General features: G+C 35.6%; 2 protein-coding genes across 3 annotated transcripts; both read left to right on the top strand.

Annotated features, from left to right (window-relative positions):
* The first annotated feature begins 4,294 nt into the window (after positions 1-4,294).
* LOC126697559 (uncharacterized) lies at positions 4,295-10,173 on the top strand. The gene is made up of 3 exons (XM_050394597.1): positions 4,295-5,620; positions 8,186-8,731; positions 9,717-10,173. Exons 1-3 carry the CDS (start codon positions 4,793-4,795, stop codon positions 9,828-9,830), a joined length of 1,488 nt encoding a protein of 495 aa, XP_050250554.1. The 5' UTR covers positions 4,295-4,792; the 3' UTR covers positions 9,831-10,173.
* A 4,081-nt stretch (positions 10,174-14,254) lies between these two features.
* LOC126697555 (ARF guanine-nucleotide exchange factor GNOM) lies at positions 14,255-20,722 on the top strand. Of its 2 annotated transcripts, none has more exons than XM_050394593.1 (3): positions 14,255-14,473; positions 15,610-16,389; positions 16,484-20,722. In XM_050394593.1, exons 2-3 carry the CDS (start codon positions 15,661-15,663, stop codon positions 20,162-20,164), a joined length of 4,410 nt encoding a protein of 1,469 aa, XP_050250550.1. In that variant the 5' UTR covers positions 14,255-14,473; positions 15,610-15,660; the 3' UTR covers positions 20,165-20,722. The 2 variants fall into 2 exon arrangements, with proteins under 2 accessions (XP_050250550.1, XP_050250549.1); XM_050394592.1 differs by having other exon boundaries at positions 14,256-14,473; positions 15,569-16,389.
* Positions 20,723-20,794: the final 72 nt, after the last annotated feature.

Raw genomic sequence — 20,794 nt, 5'->3', positions numbered from 1 at the left:
CTTGGTAGGGGACCGTCCCTGGCTACATGTTACGGTTGGGATAATATTAGTGGAATCCCATTGTTTCTGGAACTAGTTATTATCCTTTCAATTGTTTTGTAACTTTTGTTACGTGCCTAAACAGTTTGTCTTGTTATATAGCTCATTGTTTATGAGAGAGAGAGAGAGAGAGAAAACAAAATAGAAAAGGGACCAACCCATCTCAAGCTTGGCCCACAGTCAGTCAGAACATGAAATAGCCCAAGTAACAAGGTTATGGATAAGAGTTGGCTTCGCTTAGGGTGTATCAAATGACAAAAATCTCAACCGACAAAAAATGTTTAAAAGGATTTTATGCTAGCTCGTAGCTACAAACAATGTTAGTAATTCAAAATTTCTATAACCACAACTTAAACTGCAACATTTACCACAGTGATTCATATGACAAAGACAAACCGTGAGTTATAAAAAAAAAGTAGGTATATGTGAAAGTGATAAATAATCAGTTACAATCTGCCAGATAAGATAATTGTGATAAAAATTATGATATTTTATATGATACTAGAATTACTCATACAAATTTCATATTCTACTGGTGAAGGATGCTTGTAAATAATGGCAGAGATAGTGACTTAAAAGTTTACTTCAAAGATAGAATAAGTCTGGTGCTACAATTTGTGACACAATTCACTCATGTGATGAGTTGTAGTTAGTGGAAGAGTGTCCCACCATCACCCCCCACCAACCAAAACTCGTCACATGTGTAAGTTGTGGCACAAATTGTGGCACTAAAATTACTCTCAAAGATTACATATTGGTGGCCTTGTTTTGTTTAACACCCTGCAAATCGATTTTGGATTCTGCCCAAGTAATATTTCAAGCAGCAACATCCCATCAGAGAGCCCAAATACTTTTTTTTTTTTTTTTTTTGGGGGGGGGGGGGGGGACGTGTGACTGTGTTTAAATAAGCATATCTAGTGAATTTTTTTTTTTAAGAAGAGAAAATATTTGAAATTTAAACAAATCTTTATCACATCAAATCTATACCGACTTACGGCATGGTTAGAGAAAGTGAACTTGTCCACATCAATATTTGTTTTTTTTTTTTTTAACTTTGTGTGTACGCATATGCTTGATTTTTGTAAATTTGGTTGTATGTTTCTGTTGTTAGGTCCAAGATGGGCCTATTTCTATTCATTGGTTGGCCTAACTTAGGTGTTAAAAAATTGAAGCCAGCTTATGCGAAAAAACTTTCAAATGTTGACAATCTAAAATGTACCTAATCGGTTACTTTATAAGTTGAAGGAACTGTACAACCTTGCAATTAGGTGGTGCACAGCATGTTTAGCTAAAAAATAAAAGGTAGTGCACAACATGTCAAGAAGTTGGCAAGAGCATGTGTTACACAGTGTATTTTAAGAACCCCAAATCTCAATTATCATCTAATAATAAACTATTCACTTAAGGTCCGATTGGAAACAACCTATTTAGTTGAAATTAAAAATTATTTGTTAAAAGTATTGTAGATAAAATTAAAAGTTAACTGAAATTGTATGAATAGTACCAAAAAGTATGATGAAACAAAGAAATAATATAAAAAATAAGCTACATCGTAAAAGAAATTGCTCATATAAGCTATCTCAAACACAATTTTATTATCAAAGAATTTTTAGGTATTGCATGGCTTTCCTTCTCATTTGTCCTTTTTTGCTTACACAAAATGGGAGGAATTTTTTGCTTCCCCACAATGAATTTTTGGAATCTCACACCTAGCTGTTCCAAAGAATTGACACAATATTTATTAATCAAATGCAAAAAGTGTGATGAAACAAAGAAATAATATAAAAAATAAGCTAAATCGTAAAAGAAATTGTCCATATAAGCTATCTCAAACGCAATTTTATTATCAAAGAATTTTCAAATATTGCATGGCTTTCCTTCTCATTTGTCCTTTTTTGCTTCCACAAAATGGAAGGAATGTTTTTTTTTTTTTTTTTTTTTTGCTGAATAAAATGGAAGGAATGTTTTGCTTCCACACAATGAATTTTTGTAATCTCACACCTGGCTGTTCCAAAGATTGACACAATATTTATTAATCAATCTTCCTTCTCATTTGTCCTTTTTTGCTTCCACAAAATGGAAGGAATGTTTTGCTTCACACAATGAATTTTTGGAATCTCACACCTGGCTGTTCCAAAGAATTGACACAATATTTATTAGGCGAAAAACACATTTTCGTCCCTACATTTTCACGCGATTTCCATTTTGGTCCCTAAGTTTTTTTTTTTACCGTTTTTAGTCCCTATTTAGAAAAACGCCTTCCGTTTTAGTCCTTTCCGTCAGTGCCGTTAGGGCACTGACCTATGTGGCAAACATAATTATTAAAATAATAATAAAAAATTTTATTTTGTTATTAAAAAATGCCAAGTCAGCATTTAAATTTTAAAAAATAATTTATTGATTTTAATTAAATAAAAAAATAAAAAACAGAAATAAAAATAAAAAATCACATTAATTGAGATTGAAATGTGTCTTGAGCAAGAACAACAAGAACACAACCTCAGATCTAAGAATACAAAATTAAAATCCAAAAATCACAAACCCAATAAATAAGAACTTCAAATTAAACCCGAACAAAGAATTAAACGTGAAAACAAACACAAAACACAAACCCAAAAAATTAAAATAAAACCAGCACAAACCCAAAAACAACAAAGAACACAACCCCAAATCAAGAACACGAACCCAGAAAATTAAAAAAAAAAAAAAAAAAAAAAAAAAAAAAAAAGAGAATGAACTAGACATCAAGAGATTAAACTAAGAAGATGAAAGATCTGTGTTTTAATCATAGAGCAAGATCCTGGATTTGAACAAACTCTTTGCCCCAAACTCCGATTCACGTTGAAAGCGCAAAAACCCATTTAACAAAAACAAAAACAAAAAGCCAAAACCCAGAGAAATCTGATTCGGAATGGGGACGCCATTTCCGGGCCTGCAATACCGAGACGGTGGTGGAGGCGTGGCAGTAATGGCGGGACCAGTGAAAGCTAGGAAGCCCACACCGTCAAAGACTTGTTTGAAGAACTTGTTGCTTAAGCCCCGATCCTAATCTTTTTGTTCTTTCACAAGGCTATACGTTCCGAGCTCGAGAGGTTACACCATGCCGCCGTGACTTTTGCTACCACCGGTGGCGATATCAAGCCCTTGTTCGACCGCTGCCATTTTCTCCAAGCTATTTACCAGCACCACTGCAATGCCGAGGACGAGGTGTGTTTTGTAATTTACAAGCACCACCGTCAAAGACTTGTTTGGAGGTTAAATAATATGAATTTTCTATCAGTTTTTGTTTATTTAGTTGTTAGCTTGAATAAAATTGATTATCCTTTTGGCTGTGTGTTCAAATCCAAGACCTCGTTCTGTGATTAAAATCCAGATCTTTCATCTTCTTGGTTCAATCTCTTGATGTCTAGTTCGTTCTCTATTTTTTTTATATTTTTTTTTTAATATCTGGGTTTGTGTTCTTGGATCTAGGATTGTGTTCTTGGTGTTCTTGCTCAAGACACACTTCAATCTCAATTAATGTGATTTTTTATTTTTATTTATGTTTTTTATTTTTTTATTTAATTAAAATCAATAAATTATTTTTTAAAATTTAAATGCTGACTTGGCATTTTTTAATAACAAAATAAATTTTTTTATTATTATTTTAATAATTCCGTTTGCCACATAGGTCAGTGCCCTAACGGCACTGACGGAAAGGACTAAAACGGAAGGCGTTTTTCTAAATATGGACTAAAAGCGGTAAAAAAAAAACTTAGAGACCAAAATGGAAATTGCGTGAAAATGTAAGGACGAAAATGTGTTTTTCGCCTATTTATTAATCAAAATCTTCCGAGGTTGACTAAACTAATCAATACTTTTTATTAGTTTTTTTTTTTTTTTTGATACAATACTTTTTATTAGTTTTAAACACGAAACAGTCCGAACTCACTAATAAATAAATCAATATGATGTACTGTATATATAGTATATTTTAAGCCAAAAAAAAAAAAAAAAACCACAGAATCTGGAGGGAAATTTTGAAATGGGATTACATCCATATTTTTAGTTGTTTAATGGTAACTTTCCGTAACAAGATTTTTAACTGAGTTTTTTTAAAAAGGAAAGATTACCATTTTTTACTGTTGTACTATCATAAATCATGAAAATGACATCATTATTAAACCCAAAAAAAAAAAAAATCACTAATCTCATATTTAAAAAAGTGCATGAAAATTAGTTTTTGCTTGAGTCATAAATTAAGCTTTCCCATTAACTTTCTCCTACAATAGGGGAAAATCAAAGCCACCCATAATGATGAACTCTCACCATAGACCTCTCGTTGATCCACATACTATAAAAATGACCCAATTGACAAAAAAACCAAATCTCACTTCTTCCATTTACTCATGCCTTTTTGAAAAAAATTGAATACCCATTTGGTGTTTGATTACTTGCTTTAAAAATCTGATTCCTCTTACTATTTTCAATTCTCTCACATACCCATTTCTTGTTTGAAACCAAAAGGCTTTGCATCATTGTATGATCATTCATATATAGTGGCACAACAAAATCAAACCCCAAGAATCTCACTTTCACTGAGAATTTCAATTCTTGGGAATCAGAATTCTTCTCCTTTTCTTTTGGGTGAAAGTGAAAAGCTTTTCGCTCAAACGGTACCGTTTCTTGAATCTTGAATTACAATTCTTTTCCTTGGGGGGTTTGAACTTTCAACGAAGTTTATGAAATTGGAAAAATAGAAAAAGCAAGAAAGATGACTCAGACTCGTTCAGAAACGAGTCATGACCCGATCAAAGCGTCCAAGCTCTTCGCTTTCCCCGAAAAACCGGCCGATTTTTTCTACCTCTTAATGCGTCTCGGCCTTTTAGTTTGTTTCGTAGCGTCGGTTTCGATCGCGCTCCTCTCCGCCTTCTCGTCTCGGACTCGGTGGATGCCTTTCCCGAAACACCTAAACCGAAACGTTTCGGTTGTCAGCGAAACCGGAACCACCAACATCTCCCACATACTTTTCGGCCTCGCCGGCACGGTTCAGACGTGGAACAAGCGTAGCCGATACAGCGAGATCTGGTGGGACCCCAACGCAACACGCGGTTTCGTCTGGCTCGACCAGAAACCCACCTGGGAAAACTCTAGGCGGCCGGGAGTTTCGGTGCCGTACCGGGTTTCGGAGGACTGGACCCGGTTCAAATTCTCAAGCTCGCAATCGGCGGTTCGTATCGCCCGAATCGTTTCGGAGAGTTTCAGGCTCGGCTTGCCCAACGTAAGATGGTTTGTCATGGGAGACGATGATACGGTGTTTTTCACTGAGAACTTAGTTTCGGTGTTAGCGAACTATGATCACAACGAGATGTACTATATTGGCGGGAACTCGGAGAGTGTGGAACAAGATGTGATGCACGCGTACGGTATGGCTTTTGGCGGTGGCGGTTTCGCTATTAGTTACGCACTCGCGGCTCAATTGGTCAAACTAATGGACGGCTGTCTCGATAGGTACTTCAGATTCTACGGCTCTGATCAAAGGGTTTGGGCTTGTGCTGCAGAGATCGGTGTCCCTCTCACCCCACAACGTGGCTTTCACCAGGTACGTACTTTGTAACGAAACTTTTGTTTGTCACAGACTCCCAAAAACAAATATCTAGTCGGTACAAAAAAAAATTCACAATTTTTGCTACAACAAAAAAAAGTTATAAAACGGTAAATTCACGTTAAATCGAGAGTGATAGACAATCAATTACGGCTGTGAGTTTGTTTGTGATATTTGAATTGCCACGTGTTGGATTTTTGAATGCTATATATTAGGCAAAAAGTCAAAGATTTGAGGAGCCACTCACTCACCCAACCGTTTTTACAACGGCTGGTCTATGTTCTCTCTGGGTTTCCGCCACGTGTAATTTCTTTTTCTTTGCCTGTTCATTTTGCCCTTGTGTTTAGTTTCTGGCCTTTGGTTTTGGTTGAGCAACCCAAAAAACCAAGTTTGAATGTCACTATTTGTCGGTGAACAAATTGGAGGTGTTCAATGAGATATATTGCCCTACTGTGTACGTTCTCTTTAACCAAAACTTTGCTCTTTGGGGACCAATACTCCTATTGGTTTGTGTTAGTGTGGTACCTTCACAATTTATGCATTCAGAATCATAACGTGTTACCTGTTGAATGGTAAAACTAAAAGCCTCCACTTTCAAGTGGAGAAGATGCTTTCTTTCTCACGCTCATACTGTTTTGCAATTTACAATTATTCTAATTGCATGCGCTTAACTTTTCAATTTTTTTTTTTTTTTAATGATATGCTAAATAGAGTTGAAGGCTTGAAGCCCTTTACTTCACGTAATTATGGGCACATATAGGAAAAGTGGATGAAAATGTGTGGAAATTGATAAAAATGTTATTATTTAAATTAGAGTTTTACTGGCGTATACCTAAGAACATATATTAACCGGATTTTAATATGGAAGATTTGGAGAAATATTACTAAAAATTGAGTTCTTTTTAACGTTTAATTCATGAATAAACAAAAACAGTAAAAAAAAATTTCATCAAAAAAAAAAAAACAGTAAAAAATTCAGAAGGAGAACCGGTGATTGTTTACCAACAAGAGGAGTAAGAAGTGAACCATAAACTGATAAAAGCGCTGTCCAAAGTTTATGAAGGTGTCGATAAAATGTTCAACCAACACTTCAGACACAAAGTGGCATAAGAACATGGATTTTCATTTCCCTGGTATGGCAAAAATGTTCGTCACCACTTTAGATAATGGCATTGTTGTACGAGGCCGAATAGGTTTGGGGCCCGGGGCAAGATAAAAATACAAAGAATCAAATCTTTGAGAAGTTTAGTAGAACATGTTCGTGTTATTAGGCTTGGGGGTGCGACTTGTTGTGACTTTGTGACCTTTACTAAAACTTTTGATTCCTTATTATAATATGATTTTATTTGCTAATAATGTAAGTTTTGATTAGATGGGCTAAATTACAGTGACCATAGCAAACGGTAAACACTTTTCTTATTCTTGGGAATCACGAAAATATTCGCAACCGTAAGTGAAAAAGTTTTTTTGACAAGACTAATGACAAACATTTTCCACTACTCCAAGTCTTCTCAATCCCACCCACAAGCAATTGTCCTTTTGCTTTTTCCAAAGGTCTGCTTTGTCCTTGTGTACCGCAAAGTCTACAAAGCCACTCCATATGCGAAAGGTGTCCTCCTGCAAATTACAGGTGTTTCGCTTGTAATTCAATTCTTTATTTTTTGATGATGACTTGACATGTGTCAACAAGACTTTTACTTCTTCTCTTTTCTTTTTTCCCTTCTTTGGTCAGAAATGAGAAATCGAATTTTGAATCTAATTTTGCGGTCTTTTAAGACCTTTAGGTCAACATTTGATGGTCTTGACTTCTTAATTAATGCACGAAGAAACCATGAAAATGTTTGGATTGTCTTATAGCTATTTCCTGATTTTTTTTACTTTTTACTTAGGCTTCTTCAGATTGCTAATTCAATTGGGGCAAAAATTGATTCATATTATTTTAAATGAGATTATTATTATTATTATTATTATTATTAATTTACAATAGAAGAAGGGATTTTAAGATGTTGAACTATAGTGCAATAATAAGTATCTTTTAACAAAAACGACCGATCACATATTAGAGTTCGAGAATCAGTCTCTCCAATAAATTAGAGTAGACTACTTACCATGATCTATTTTATATTTCTCAAAAATAAGAGTTTTATATACTAAATGCAACTTTTTCTATATAGAAGAAAGGAATTTGAACTTACATTCGTTAGCTAGTTAACTCTTAAAATGTTAGATTTGAACTAAATTTGTTTGCTTATTTCGGATCAACTGTTATTAAGAATCAATATTCTATGAGATTCGATATATGCATGATATTGCTCGTTATTATAGATCTTGTCTTCCTCAATTGCTATTTAAAATCCCATGATAACATGCCTGTGGCAATCATTTTTCTTTTCATTTCTCATCCTTTGACAATAAATATGCATGTTCATTGCTCATTATAACTACTGGTCTATTTAAGTCAATTTATTGAACAATTGTATTCTAGTGATTAATTTAAAGCCAAATTGTTTACACTAGTAGCTGCAAGGTATATGATCTTTTTTTTTTTTTTTTTAATTTCAGTTTGATATCAGAGGGGACCCTTATGGTATTCTAGCAGCACATCCATTGGCACCACTTCTTTCTCTCCACCACCTTGACTACTTGAACCCTATGTTCCCTAACCAGACCCAAATGGAGTCATTGAAGTTCCTCATGCAAGCATACCGGGTCGACCCGGGCCGGATTCTACAACAAAGTTTTTGCTACAACAAAAGGAATAAATGGTCGATATCAATTGCATGGGGATACACCATTCAGCTCTACACATCGTTGTTGACGGCTACCGAATTGGCATTGCCACTGCTGACCTTCAAAACATGGAGGAGTTGGAGTGCTGGACCTTTCACATTCAATACCCGACCCGTGAGTGGTGACCCGTGTGCACAGCCTGTTACTTATTTTTTGGAGAAAGTTGAGGAGGTGGGGAAGAGTGGGAGTCTCACTACGTATAAGAGGGTTGCGGCTAAGGAAGGGAAGAGTTGTGGTACACCAGAATATGCTCGTGCAATGGGCGTGGAGAGAATTGTAGTCTCCTCCATGAAGATGGATCCAGAGAATTGGAAGAAGGTTAGAACTTTTAAACTTTCAAATAGGGTTAATCACGATGCATAAGAAAGATGAATACGACTTGTGTTTAGTGCATTAACGTGTCAATTGCATACACAATCCCAATCAAAGAAAGATAAGAAAAAAAAATCAATTATAGTTTATGAAAAAAAAACAAAAAAACAAAAACCACCGTTAGATTTTCATGTGAGTGCCAATTTGATTTTTAGACTTTTGAAAAATTAACCTTCTACGTATTAATTAAGCTTTTGACAAATCAAACATTTTATATAATCTTATTATTTTATTAACTTTTTACTATGGATTTAATGACTTAATATGTAGATGATAATATAATGACATTTTAAACTTATTGATGAAATGATAGAAAGTTATGTGTTGTATATATGATATGATTAAATCGGTTAATTAATCTTTAATGTGATAGCAAAATATTTGATTTATCACAAATTTAAAGTGCAGGGAGTTATTTGTTTAAATTGGGACACTCTAGACAAAGATTAAGAATGCTTATTTGTAAAATCTTCTTAAATTTCATAATTTTCTTCCTTACAATTTTGTACTAATCCTTTAAATCAACATGCTTTAGTTTATAGGTAAAAATAAATGATTTTATTTTATTTCTAATAATTTTTATAACAAGTAGGAATGTGGGACTTTGAATCCTAGTTCTCATATTTTGACAAGAGCCAAAATGCTACTGTGAATATACATGGATATATCTATTAAAAACTATCTAACATAAGAGACATTTATATAAACCACCAAACATGGTTTTTTTTTTTAAAATAAATAGTAATACTTATTAGAACACACACCAAACATAGTAATACATTCATATTCTCTAACAGTATAGAGAATAAACCTTTCAAGGTTTTTGGCTTTCGGAAAAATGCTGACAAATTAAAGCATCTTGTTAGTGTTATTTTTAGAGTGCAGTAGTGTATGATGGACTAAGCCAATTTTTATTTGATTGTATGAGCAGGCACCACGTAGGCAGTGCTGTGAGATTTTGGACAACGGAACCAAGTACAAGAAGAGTAGCAGTATGGTAATTAGGATTAGGAAGTGCAGACCCAGGGAAACTATTACTATCTAGATGTGGGATTTTTATACTTGGAGGTGAGTCCCCTTTTGTAAATATTATGCAGAATTTTCAAATAATTTAGTGAAATTAATACACACAAAAGAAATAAGTAGAGCAGCTAAGTTAAAGTAAGTTAATTAGTGGGACCCACCATTTATGTGAAAGGAAGGAGTATGCATTTATGGTACTCCGGAAGTGCACAATAATTTTTCTTTTTTTAGGGGTGAAAAATCTTTTTCGTTTTATTCTCTTTATTGTATGTGTGACTTGTGTAAATATTCAGCAAAAAAGACGAAGAAGAAAAAGAAGAATAAATAATTGCATAAATGGACCACAAGCACTTTTATTTTGGTTAGGGGAAGCCAATCTCAAAACCCTTTGGACCACATGCAGCCCTAATGGATTTAAATTATAATAATTAAGGGGGGGGGGGGGGGAGGGGACAGTTTTTTCAATACCAAAAATAAATGTGCTCTATTTTGAAATTCAAAATAATAATAATAATAATAGTTTCTTATTTCTCACCCATATTTGGTGGGTACGCTTATGAACGTTAAATTTAAAGTCTTTGGGGGATAAAAAAGAAAAAGAAAAAAAAGGAAAGTGACGTTGTTAAACAATATTGCTAAGAGTTGAATTTAGTTAAAGTAAATGAGCCCGAATTTGATAAGGATGGAGTGTAATAAGACATTGACACATCAATTTTTTACTTAAAATTTTATACATCATACCATACATAATAACATCCTAATAAATTCACAATTAAGTTGAATTTTCAAATGGGTATTAGAGTTGATTGATTGTGGTTATGCTTATTATTAAATATGTAATATAATGATGTGACATATTGAAATTGAAGACGTAAAACTTAAGTTTTACATCACATCGTTATAGAATTTAATTTCAAATATACACAATTTTTAAACAAAAAAACTAAAATTTAATAAGTTTTGAATGAGTTAAAATGGTTAAATATTTAATGAAATTAGATTTGAGAAGGCATTTTTCCTCCCAAGTTTGACCTAGTATAATTATCATTACAAATAATTTTTTTTTTTTTGCTAAAATAATTACAAATAATTGGTTTCATTTTTCAAGAGATACTATATAAAGAACCATCCAACATAAGAGGATCCAAAGGTGATGTTTTCTCGTTTTTAGAAAGTAGTCAAAAGTAGTGATCGCACAAAAAAAAAATGTCTAATTATAAAGAGTTGTGAACAAAGCATAATGACATATTTGTGGAAACTAGCGTTAGTCAATATTTTGCAGCACAGTCGTCAATTAAACATCATCGACGCCACACCACAGCGAGTGCCGCACTACATGATTTGCTCTAAAGCAGTTAGTAGGGGTGCTTTTTTTGGCAATTTAACAAGTGGTAAATCCTATTAATAGTCAAACAGCAATTCTTCGTGGCTGAGAAGTAAAATCAGATTAATCATTATTCATTAGCAAGTTACAACTTATTCACATGTAGTTTGACTGAAATTTAAGTTATTTATTTGTGATTTGAAATTTAATACTTTATCCACCTGAGGTTAGCTCAGTTAGAGTTTCGTAACCCAACTTTGTTAAAAACATGGTTAAATATGTAAATTTGCTCCACTTTTATGTCTCTCTTCTCCAAAAACACATTAAAAAAAAAAATATAAGTTCAAATAAGATCAAAAAGAATTCAGTAGAACATTTGCATCATGAAATTTCAAAGCACAAGTAAACAACTTAAATTTCAGTCAAATCTCATATGAGTAAAGTGTCAAGTTTCAAACCATGATAAACAACTTAAATTTCGGCCGAACTTTGTAATTTGCCCTTATTCATTTTAAGTGTTACTTTATGATGATACTAAAAAATTAACAGTAAGTCACGCGGTCCTCACGTGCTCGAAACAACACCTGCACAACAAAAAGAGAAAACCTAGCAAAAAGCATCGGTGTGGTGCCGGCCAAATACCCTCCGAATGTCAAATTATAACTTTTCACAACTCTAGAGTGTCAAAGTTGGGGTGAATTATGCATTCTTTGGTTAGTGAGGGTCTTGAAGCTTTTATAGTAATAGAGGGTTGACATCTCTTCCTGGGTTTGAAAGTCTTTTCCTTATAGGAGTCCTCATAAGCGTATTTTGCGAAATCCTTTCCTTGTAGGAGACTAACACTTGTTGTGGGGCATAAGATGTTTCCTTATATGTGCATACGTGGAGGCCAAGCCAAGAATATGCCAGAACCGTCAATCTTGTGTATCTCCTTCAGCTTAGTGTTGTTAACTTTCCGTCTTCCACAATTGACCTCGTTAGCTTAAAACTGTAGACTCCCTACTGTTATTTGTCAGTTGGCACAAAACAAATTGACGGGTTTATTTGGACTGTCACTCTGCGCCTTCCTATCAATGAGTATATTTATAATTTTATCCTTATCACTTTATAATCCTACAGCCTAGAGAAGTATAGGACAATGTTGTTTCCTTTGATTCTGTTTTGCAATCTAAAGGCCTGTAAGCAAACGTGGGCCTGGATGTAAACAAACAGCATGTTATGTATCCCACATACAGTAGGCTAGTTTTGATCAATTGGTTGGCCCGTCGGCCTTGGCCCAATTGATAAATGGGTCAGAACTCCAAACCACTTTCAAGAATGAATAACCCATACAAAGACAAGGTGGGGGGAAAAACAAGAATTGAAATGGAAGAGTTTCGTCGAGACAAACTTGTCAATTATTATTATTATTATTATTTTTTTAATTCAATACTTACAATGGAGAATGAGAGATTTAAAATATAGATGTTTCTATTAAAAACACTAAAATATGATAACCAAATAAGTTGTAAGGTTTTTGGCAACTTGTCAACTTCTTAGTTCTTAAATTAACCATTCTCACCAAAAACATAAAAAAATAATGTATCGCCCTCCTATTGTTAAGGCTATGATAACAAGAAAGTCTATAAATACATAAAATTTGAAATTTGTTAATGCTTTAGTCTTGTAAATTGTTAGTTATAGGTAAAAAAAAATAATGTTAATAGTGGACCCTTATGAGAATTAGTACAAGTTTACCAACTCAACTGTCATAAAAAATATCGTCAAATTTTGTGTGTACATAAAATTGTTCCTATGATAACCCATATACTTGATTTGCTTAGGAAAGATTAGATCAGTTTATAGGTACGATATCGTGGCCTATTAATTTTTTTTTTTTTTTTTACCTTCTCATTAATTTTTAGTAGAAACAAATAATTTTACAAACGTTTTACTTTTCTTTGTCAAGCTCAGTTTGTCCAATTCCACAAAACAATTCAAGTAAACTTTCGTATAGCCTTCAAGAAATATTCCAGCTATTATAATTTCTAATATTTGAAATTATCTATATTGAAAAATAGTATAAATATTTGATAAATGCTGCATTTTGGCCTTAAATTTTGAGGTTATTTTTATTTTGACCCTTTATGCTTTAAATTTTATATTTTAATCCTTCACATTTGATATTTATTTTTTATTGTTACTAACGTTCATTTCCGTTAATAATATGAATTTATGAATTCCACAATATTTTAGATCCAATATTTCATAAAATAGTTAAACATGAACTGTATGTTTGGCTAGTTTATTTTTTGCTAACTTATTTTACTATTCAGCTTATTTTTTGTACTATTCATGAGACTCATTATACTATTTCAACTAACATTTACCTTTATTTACAGTACTTTCAGCAAAATGTTTTCAATTTCAGTAAAATAAGTTGATCTCAAACAGACCCAAAGGGTACTTAACAACCAAACAAAAATGAACAAATGTGTCAATATGAAAAATGATTAAAAAAAAAACTTTGAAACTCAAAGAACTAAAATAAACCCAAAATTTTAAGGATTAAAGTGTACGATATTTAATAATATTGATTTGCATTTATTTCTATTTAATTCCTATACATATAATTCCTTTACATAAAAAAGAAGTAGGATCTTTTCAAATTTCATGATTATTATTCTTTATTATCATTTTAAGGTACCAACTATATATATTTATTCTTTATTTGATGATTAAAAAAAATTAAATCACTAGGACTACCTGAAACTCACAATTCATCTCAAATTCTCCACCATAAAATTGAGCTTGAACTTCTAATAAATACTACCCTTCTAAGAAATTCCTTTAACACATATTGTAGCGAACCTTACCCGCCTCCACAAGTACCTTCAGTAACGCGCCTGTCAAAATTGTCACAAAAAGACCCTTCTGAGTCAAAACATCCCGCCTTATCAAGCAAGATAAAAGTTCGCCACTACAATTACTTAAAAAAAAAATAAAATAAAAAAAAGCACGCCGCTTTTAAGTCATAACGACGACGATTCCCATGTCTTTAAAAAAAAAAAAAAAATCACGGACACACACATTACCTTGCTTACTTTTTTGTCCTTTTGGATATAAAGTAAAGTTTAAAAAAAGAAAAAAAAAACAAAAACAAAAACAAAAAAGAAAAACTATTTCCTTGCGATTTTCATTTTTCGATGTAAACATTATTTTCCAGGGAATTCATTTTTCCCACAAATTTCCCTCGTAAATTTCATTTCCTCCAGTCTTCCTTTGCTTTTTCCACGCTCCGACCCAAATCTCTCTCTCTCTCCCAAGTTCCCGGACGAATCTCCACCGTTGGATCCGCAAAGGTACGCTCATTTCCTTGATCGATCTCTACTGTTCTTGCTTAAACTACTTTTGTCTACTGTTATTCCCAGCTGCAAAAGAAAATGCAATTCCGAATCTTATTTTTATTTATTTTAGGAAATTTAATTCGCAGTGGAAAAATTGACTTTTATTTTTTTTGAACTAAGCCAAACACTCGTATTAGACTTGGTTGAGTAGCATCTTCTAGACCACCAAACGGCGGAACGATCTGCCGTTTACTTTTTTCTCAGCTCATTCACTGTTTTGGCTAATAGTGTTGGAAAAAATTGGATCTCAATTTTGTGCATGCAATATTTATAGATTTATATATATATGTGTGTGTGTGTGTGTGTTTTGAGTAGGTGGATTTGACTTGGATAATTTAAATTAGGGTTTTAGTATTTTGAGATCACTAGGAATTTCAAGTGTATAAAGTTTGTGGATATTTGTGAAATCTTGAGTGGAATTAGAAGTGCAATGGTGTGATCATGAAAATGTAGTGTGCTTGTAACTAGAAAGAGTTTAAAACTTTTGAAAAAAAAACTGTATATAAACAAATAAGCTAAAAGAAAAATTTGTTGGCAAATGCGCACTGGGTGTGAGTTGGCTTAACTGGTAAAGTTTCTTGTCACGCTAGAGATGGGGTCACTCCCCTTGTGTATCCCAGAGGCTGACCCAACGGGCCTCCACTGAAAAAAGAAATAAAAGAAGAAGAAAAGGCTTGGAGCTAGCTAGATGGGTCGTTTTTATTATATGTTTATGCAAATAAAACTTTGAGCTAACTTGCTAGTTACACTTTTACCTCAGAACACTAGTGATGGTAGATTTTGAGAAGTTTGTGCATTTGATGTCCTCTATTTTTATTCAGCTTATTTGCTTAAATTCACTTTTCGTCTCACCCTTTAACATATAAGCAAATGAACTAACTTATTTACTTAAAGGCACTTTTTGTCTCGGCTGTCAACAAATAAGGTAGGTAAAAATAAGGAATGCCAAACTCATTGATGTGTTTGGGATTGTTTTGCAGTTTGCTTCATGCCAACTTATTTAGTATGTGAAAAATCCATGAAAATTATGTCTTGGTTTTTTCTATGTAGGTATGTTTTGCTTAGGTTCCTCTGCCATCTTTTTGTAGCAGTTGATTTAGAAGGGTAGACCTCAGGTTCTATACAACAAATATTGTTGAAAAATGGGGCGTCTAAAGCTGCAAACTGGAATCAATTCAATTGAGGAGGAACCTGAGGACTGTGATGTGAACTATTCTAATAAAGCTACTCTGGCATGCACGATTAATTCAGAGGTAGGTGCTGTATTGGCAGTCATGAGGAGAAATGTAAGATGGGGGGGTCGTTATATGTCGGGTGATGATCAGCTAGAGAACTCTCTAATTCAGTCTTTGAAGGCATTACGGAAGCAAATCTTTTCATGGCAACATCCATGGCATGCTATCAACCCTGCCTTGTACCTCCAGCCATTCCTGGATGTGATTCAGTCAGAAGAAACTGGTGCACCAATCACTGGTGTTGCTCTGTCATCTGTCCACAAGATTTTAAGTCTTGATGTGATTGACCAAAATACTGTAAATGTTGACGATGCTATGCACTTGGTAGTTGATGCTATCACTAGCTGCCGATTTGAGGTGACTGATCCTGCATCAGAAGAAGTGGTACTGATGAAGATACTACAGGTTCTTCTAGCTTGTATGAAAATTAAAGCATCTGTTATGTTGAGTAATCAGCACGTTTGCACGATAGTGAATACTTGTTACCGAATAGTTCACCAAGCAGGATCAAAAGGTGAGTTGTTGCAACGTATTGCTCGCCACACAATGCACGAGCTTCTTAGGTGTATATTCTCACGCCTCCCTGATGTTGAGAACATGGAACATATAAATGGCGGAAATACCATCAAACAGGAGGTATAAGTGCATTTTCATTCCTATTTTCCTGTTGCAATGTCTCATTTTTCTCTGACATAGAGTATAATTCTTTTTTTTTTTTTTTTGGGTGCAGATTGGCGGGCTCAATAATGAGTATACTCTAGGGGGTGGAAATTTTGAGAATGGCAACATGAGTTCCGATTATGATGGTCAGCCATTATCCACAAATTTTGCTTCCAATGCTTCTATAGGTTTAGTTGCAACTGCAATTGATGAAAACATTGGTGGGTCTGGTGGCGGAAAGGAGGCAGTTTCATATGACTTGCATATGATGACTGGGCCATACGGGGTCCCCTGCATGGTGGAAATATTCAACTTCCTATGTTCTTCGTTAAATGTTAATGAGCATACGGGAATGGGCCCCAGATCAAATACTATAGCATTTGATGAAGATGGGCCTCTTTTTTCACTGGGTTTGATCAATTCAGCTATAGAATTGGGTGGGCCCTCCATTCGCCGTCATCCCAGGCTATTGAGTTTGATTCAGGATGAATTATTCCGTAATTTGATGCAATTTGGCTTGTCAATGAGTCCACTTATTCTTTCAATGGTATGCAGCATGGTTCTCAATCTGTATAATCATCTGCGAACGGAACTCAAATTACAGCTTGAGGCTTTCTTTTCTTGTGTGATTTTGAGGCTTGCACAAAGCAGATATGGGGCTACATACCAGCAGCAGGAGGTTGCCATGGAGGCTCTTGTTGACTTCTGCAGGCAGAAAACATTTATGGTAGAGATGTATGCTAACTTAGATTGTGACATAACTTGCAGTAATATCTTTGAAGATCTTGCTAATCTGCTGTCAAAAAGTGCATTTCCGGTGAACTGCCCTTTGTCATCAATGCACATCCTTGCTTTGGATGGTCTTATTGCTGTTATTCAGGGAATGGCCGAGAGGATAGGCAATGGCTTGGTTGGTTCAGAAAACTCTCCAGTGAATCTTGAAGAGTATACTCCGTTTTGGATGGTGAAGTGTGACAACTACAGTGATACTCGTCATTGGGTTCCATTTGTCCGCCGAAGGAAGTACATCAAGAGAAGGTTGATGATTGGAGCTGATCACTTCAATCGTGACCCCAAGAAAGGGCTGGAGTTTCTCCAAGGAACACATCTCTTGCCTGACAAACTTGACCCCCAAAGTGTAGCCTGCTTTTTCAGGTATACTGCTGGGTTGGATAAGAATCTTGTTGGTGATTTCCTGGGAAACCATGATGAGTTTTGTGTTCAGGTTCTTCATGAATTTGCTTGGACTTTTGATTTCCAAGACATGAATTTGGACACTGCATTGCGGCTGTTTTTGGAAACCTTCCGTCTACCTGGAGAATCACAAAAGATACAAAGGGTACTTGAGGCATTCTCAGAGAGATACTATGAACAATCGCCACAGATTCTAGCTAACAAGGATGCCGCTTTGCTATTATCATATTCACTCATTATGCTCAATACAGATCAGCACAATATACAGGTGAAGAAAAAGATGACCGAAGAGGATTTCATTCGGAATAATAGGCACATCAACGGAGGCAATGACCTACCTCGCGATTTTCTGTCAGAGCTGTACCACTCAATTTGCAAGAATGAGATCCGCACAACCCCAGAGCAAGGTGCTGGTTTTCCAGAAATGACCCCAAGCCGGTGGATTGACCTAATGCACAAATCCAAAAAATCTGCTCCATTCATTGTATCTGATTCCAGAGCCTACCTTGACCGTGATATGTTTGCTATAATGTCAGGCCCAACAATTGCCGCTATCTCTGTGGTATTTGATCATGCAGAACATGAAGAGGTTTACCAAACATGTATTGATGGATTCTTAGCTGTCGCAAAGATTTCAGCATGCCATCATCTTGAAGATGTGCTGGATGATCTGGTTGTATCTCTCTGTAAATTCACAACCCTCATGAATCCATCATCTGCTGAGGAACCTGTGCTAGCCTTTGGTGATGACACGAAAGCAAGAAAGGCAACAGTGGCAGTTTTCACTATTGCCAATAATTACGGTGATTACATCCGCACTGGTTGGAGAAATATTTTGGATTGCATCTTAAGATTGCACAAGCTTGGTCTTCTTCCAGCTCGTGTGGCCAGTGACGCAGCTGATGAATCTGAACTCTCTACTGACACTGGGCATGGGAAGCCACTCCCAAATTCTTTATCTTCAGCTCATATGCCATCCATGGGTACTCCTAGGAGATCCTCTGGATTGATGGGCAGATTTAGTCAGCTCTTATCTCTTGATACAGAGGAGCCAAGGTCCCAACCTACTGAACAACAACTTGCTGCTCATCAACGCACCCTTCAAACAATTCAAAAGTGCCACATTGATAGCATATTTACCGAGAGCAAGTTTCTGCAGGCTGAATCTCTATTGCAGCTTGCAAAAGCACTCATGTTGGCTGCTGGGCGACCTCAGAAAGGGAACAGCTCTCCTGAGGATGAAGATACTGCAGTTTTCTGCCTGGAGCTGCTGATTGCTATTACCCTGAATAACAGGGACAGGATTGTGCTTCTTTGGCAGGGTGTTTATGAGCACATAGCCAATATTGTCCAGTCAACTGTTATTCCTTGTGCCCTGGTAGAGAAGGCTGTTTTTGGAGTCCTCCGTATTTGCCAACGGCTGCTTCCCTATAAAGAGAACCTTTCTGATGAACTTTTAAAGTCGCTTCAACTTGTTATGAAACTTGATGCCCGGGTTGCTGATGCATATTGTGAGCAGATTACACAGGAAGTGAGTCGCCTTGTGAAGGCAAATGCCTCTCACATCAGATCCCAATTTGGGTGGCGCACAATTACATCTATACTTAATAACACGGCTCGACACCTAGAAGCTTCTGAAGCAGGGTTTGATGCACTGTTGTTCATAATGTCTGACGGAGCTCACTTGTTGCCAGCCAATTATGCGCTCTGTGTAGATACCTCAAGGCAGTTTGCTGAGTCTCGCGTTGGACAGGCAGAAAGGTCTGTGCGTGCATTGGATCTTATGGCAGGCTCTGTTAATTGTTTAGCAAGGTGGGCAAGTGAGGCCAAGGAAGCAATGGGGGTGGAGGAGGCTCTGAAAATGTCTCAGGATATTGGGGAGATGTGGATGAGGCTTGTGCAGGGATTGAGGAAAGTTTGTTTGGACCAGAGAGAAGAGGTTAGGAATTATGCTTTATTGTCATTGCAAAAGTGTCTGACAGGAGTGGATGAGATCCACCTTCCACATGGTTTGTGGTTACAGTGTTTTGAGATGGTGATCTTCACAGTGCTTGATGACTTGCTTGAAATTGCACAAGGGCAATCCCAAAAGGACTACCGAAATATGGAAGGCACCCTCATCCTTGCCATGAAACTCTTGTCAAAAGTGTTTTTACAGTTACTCCATGACCTCTCACAGTTAACTATATTTTGCAAACTATGGTTGGGTGTTCTCAGCCGAATGGAAAAATATATGAATGTGAAAGTTAGAGGGAAGAGGAGTGAGAAGCTTCATGAGCTAGTTCCCGAGCTCCTTAAGAACACTTTGCTTGTTATGAAAACAAGGGGTGTCCTTGTGCAGAGGAGTGCATTAGGTGGAGATAGCTTGTGGGAACTAACATGGCTACATGTAAATAACATCTCTGTGTCATTGCAATCTGAGGTGTTCCCTGACCAAGATTCGGAGCCATCACAGCATAAGCATAGTCAAATAGGGGGAGGTCTGGTGTCTGATGAAACAGGGTCTAGTCCATTAAATGAAACAGTGGCCTCTGAAAGTGCTGGGATTAGAGGCTAGCATATTGTACAGTGTTTTGGCAGCCAGGACTTATCTTGTTAATGAAATGTTAATAAGCACACATGATCATGGGCACTGAGCCATTACTTAGCAGATAGTCTTTGTTAAGAAATTTGAGTTTACAGAAGCTGATAGACCATATCTTAAATTTGGTTGGAGCTGCTAGATGTGAATTGGCTTGGAAGGAGAGGTGCCCTGGCAGGTTGGTCAGTTTGCTGGTACCTCTCTTGATTTTTTTCCAGTTGGTGTTCCTTCTCATTTTTGCCTCCAGGAGACCTTGTTACAGTGCATTTTGTTTTCTTTGCAAAAAATATGGGTTTCTCTAAGCATGGTATTATAGTTTTTAGGCTTCTAGTAGGTTGCTAATTAGGCTGAGAATTTAACCTTTTTCCTTCCCCCTTCCTTTGGTTATTTTGAAAATCTTGAGGGGAAGGAATGGATTCAATCCGGAAATGTAAAATGTAAGTCATCTGTTAGCTTGCTTATTAATGTACAGAACTTAAAATTGCTACTTCTCACTTATAAGTACTATTTTACTCAGCATGATACTCTTTTTAAGTGTTGTTTGACCTAAAACTTTTCCAACTGCCGTGAATGATATGAACAATTCTTCAGTATCCCAAGACTTGC

This window comes from Quercus robur, chromosome 8 (genome assembly GCF_932294415.1).
Source record: "Quercus robur chromosome 8, dhQueRobu3.1, whole genome shotgun sequence".
Taxonomy (NCBI): domain Eukaryota; kingdom Viridiplantae; phylum Streptophyta; class Magnoliopsida; order Fagales; family Fagaceae; genus Quercus; species Quercus robur.
Note: the sequence above shows the minus strand (reverse complement) of the source record. Positions and strands in the feature narration are given on the sequence as shown.

Coding starts and splice junctions, on each gene's coding strand:
- LOC126697555 (XM_050394593.1), top strand. CDS start 15,661: ATGGGGCGTCTAAAGCTGCAAACTGGAATCAATTCAATTGAGGAGGAA. Junction 16,390..16,483: donor GAAATACCATCAAACAGGAG/GTATAAGTGCAT, acceptor TTTTGGGTGCAG/ATTGGCGGGCTCAATAATGA.
- LOC126697559 (XM_050394597.1), top strand. CDS start 4,793: ATGACTCAGACTCGTTCAGAAACGAGTCATGACCCGATCAAAGCGTCC. Junction 5,621..8,185: donor CACAACGTGGCTTTCACCAG/GTACGTACTTTG, acceptor TTTTAATTTCAG/TTTGATATCAGAGGGGACCC. Junction 8,732..9,716: donor ATCCAGAGAATTGGAAGAAG/GTTAGAACTTTT, acceptor TTGTATGAGCAG/GCACCACGTAGGCAGTGCTG.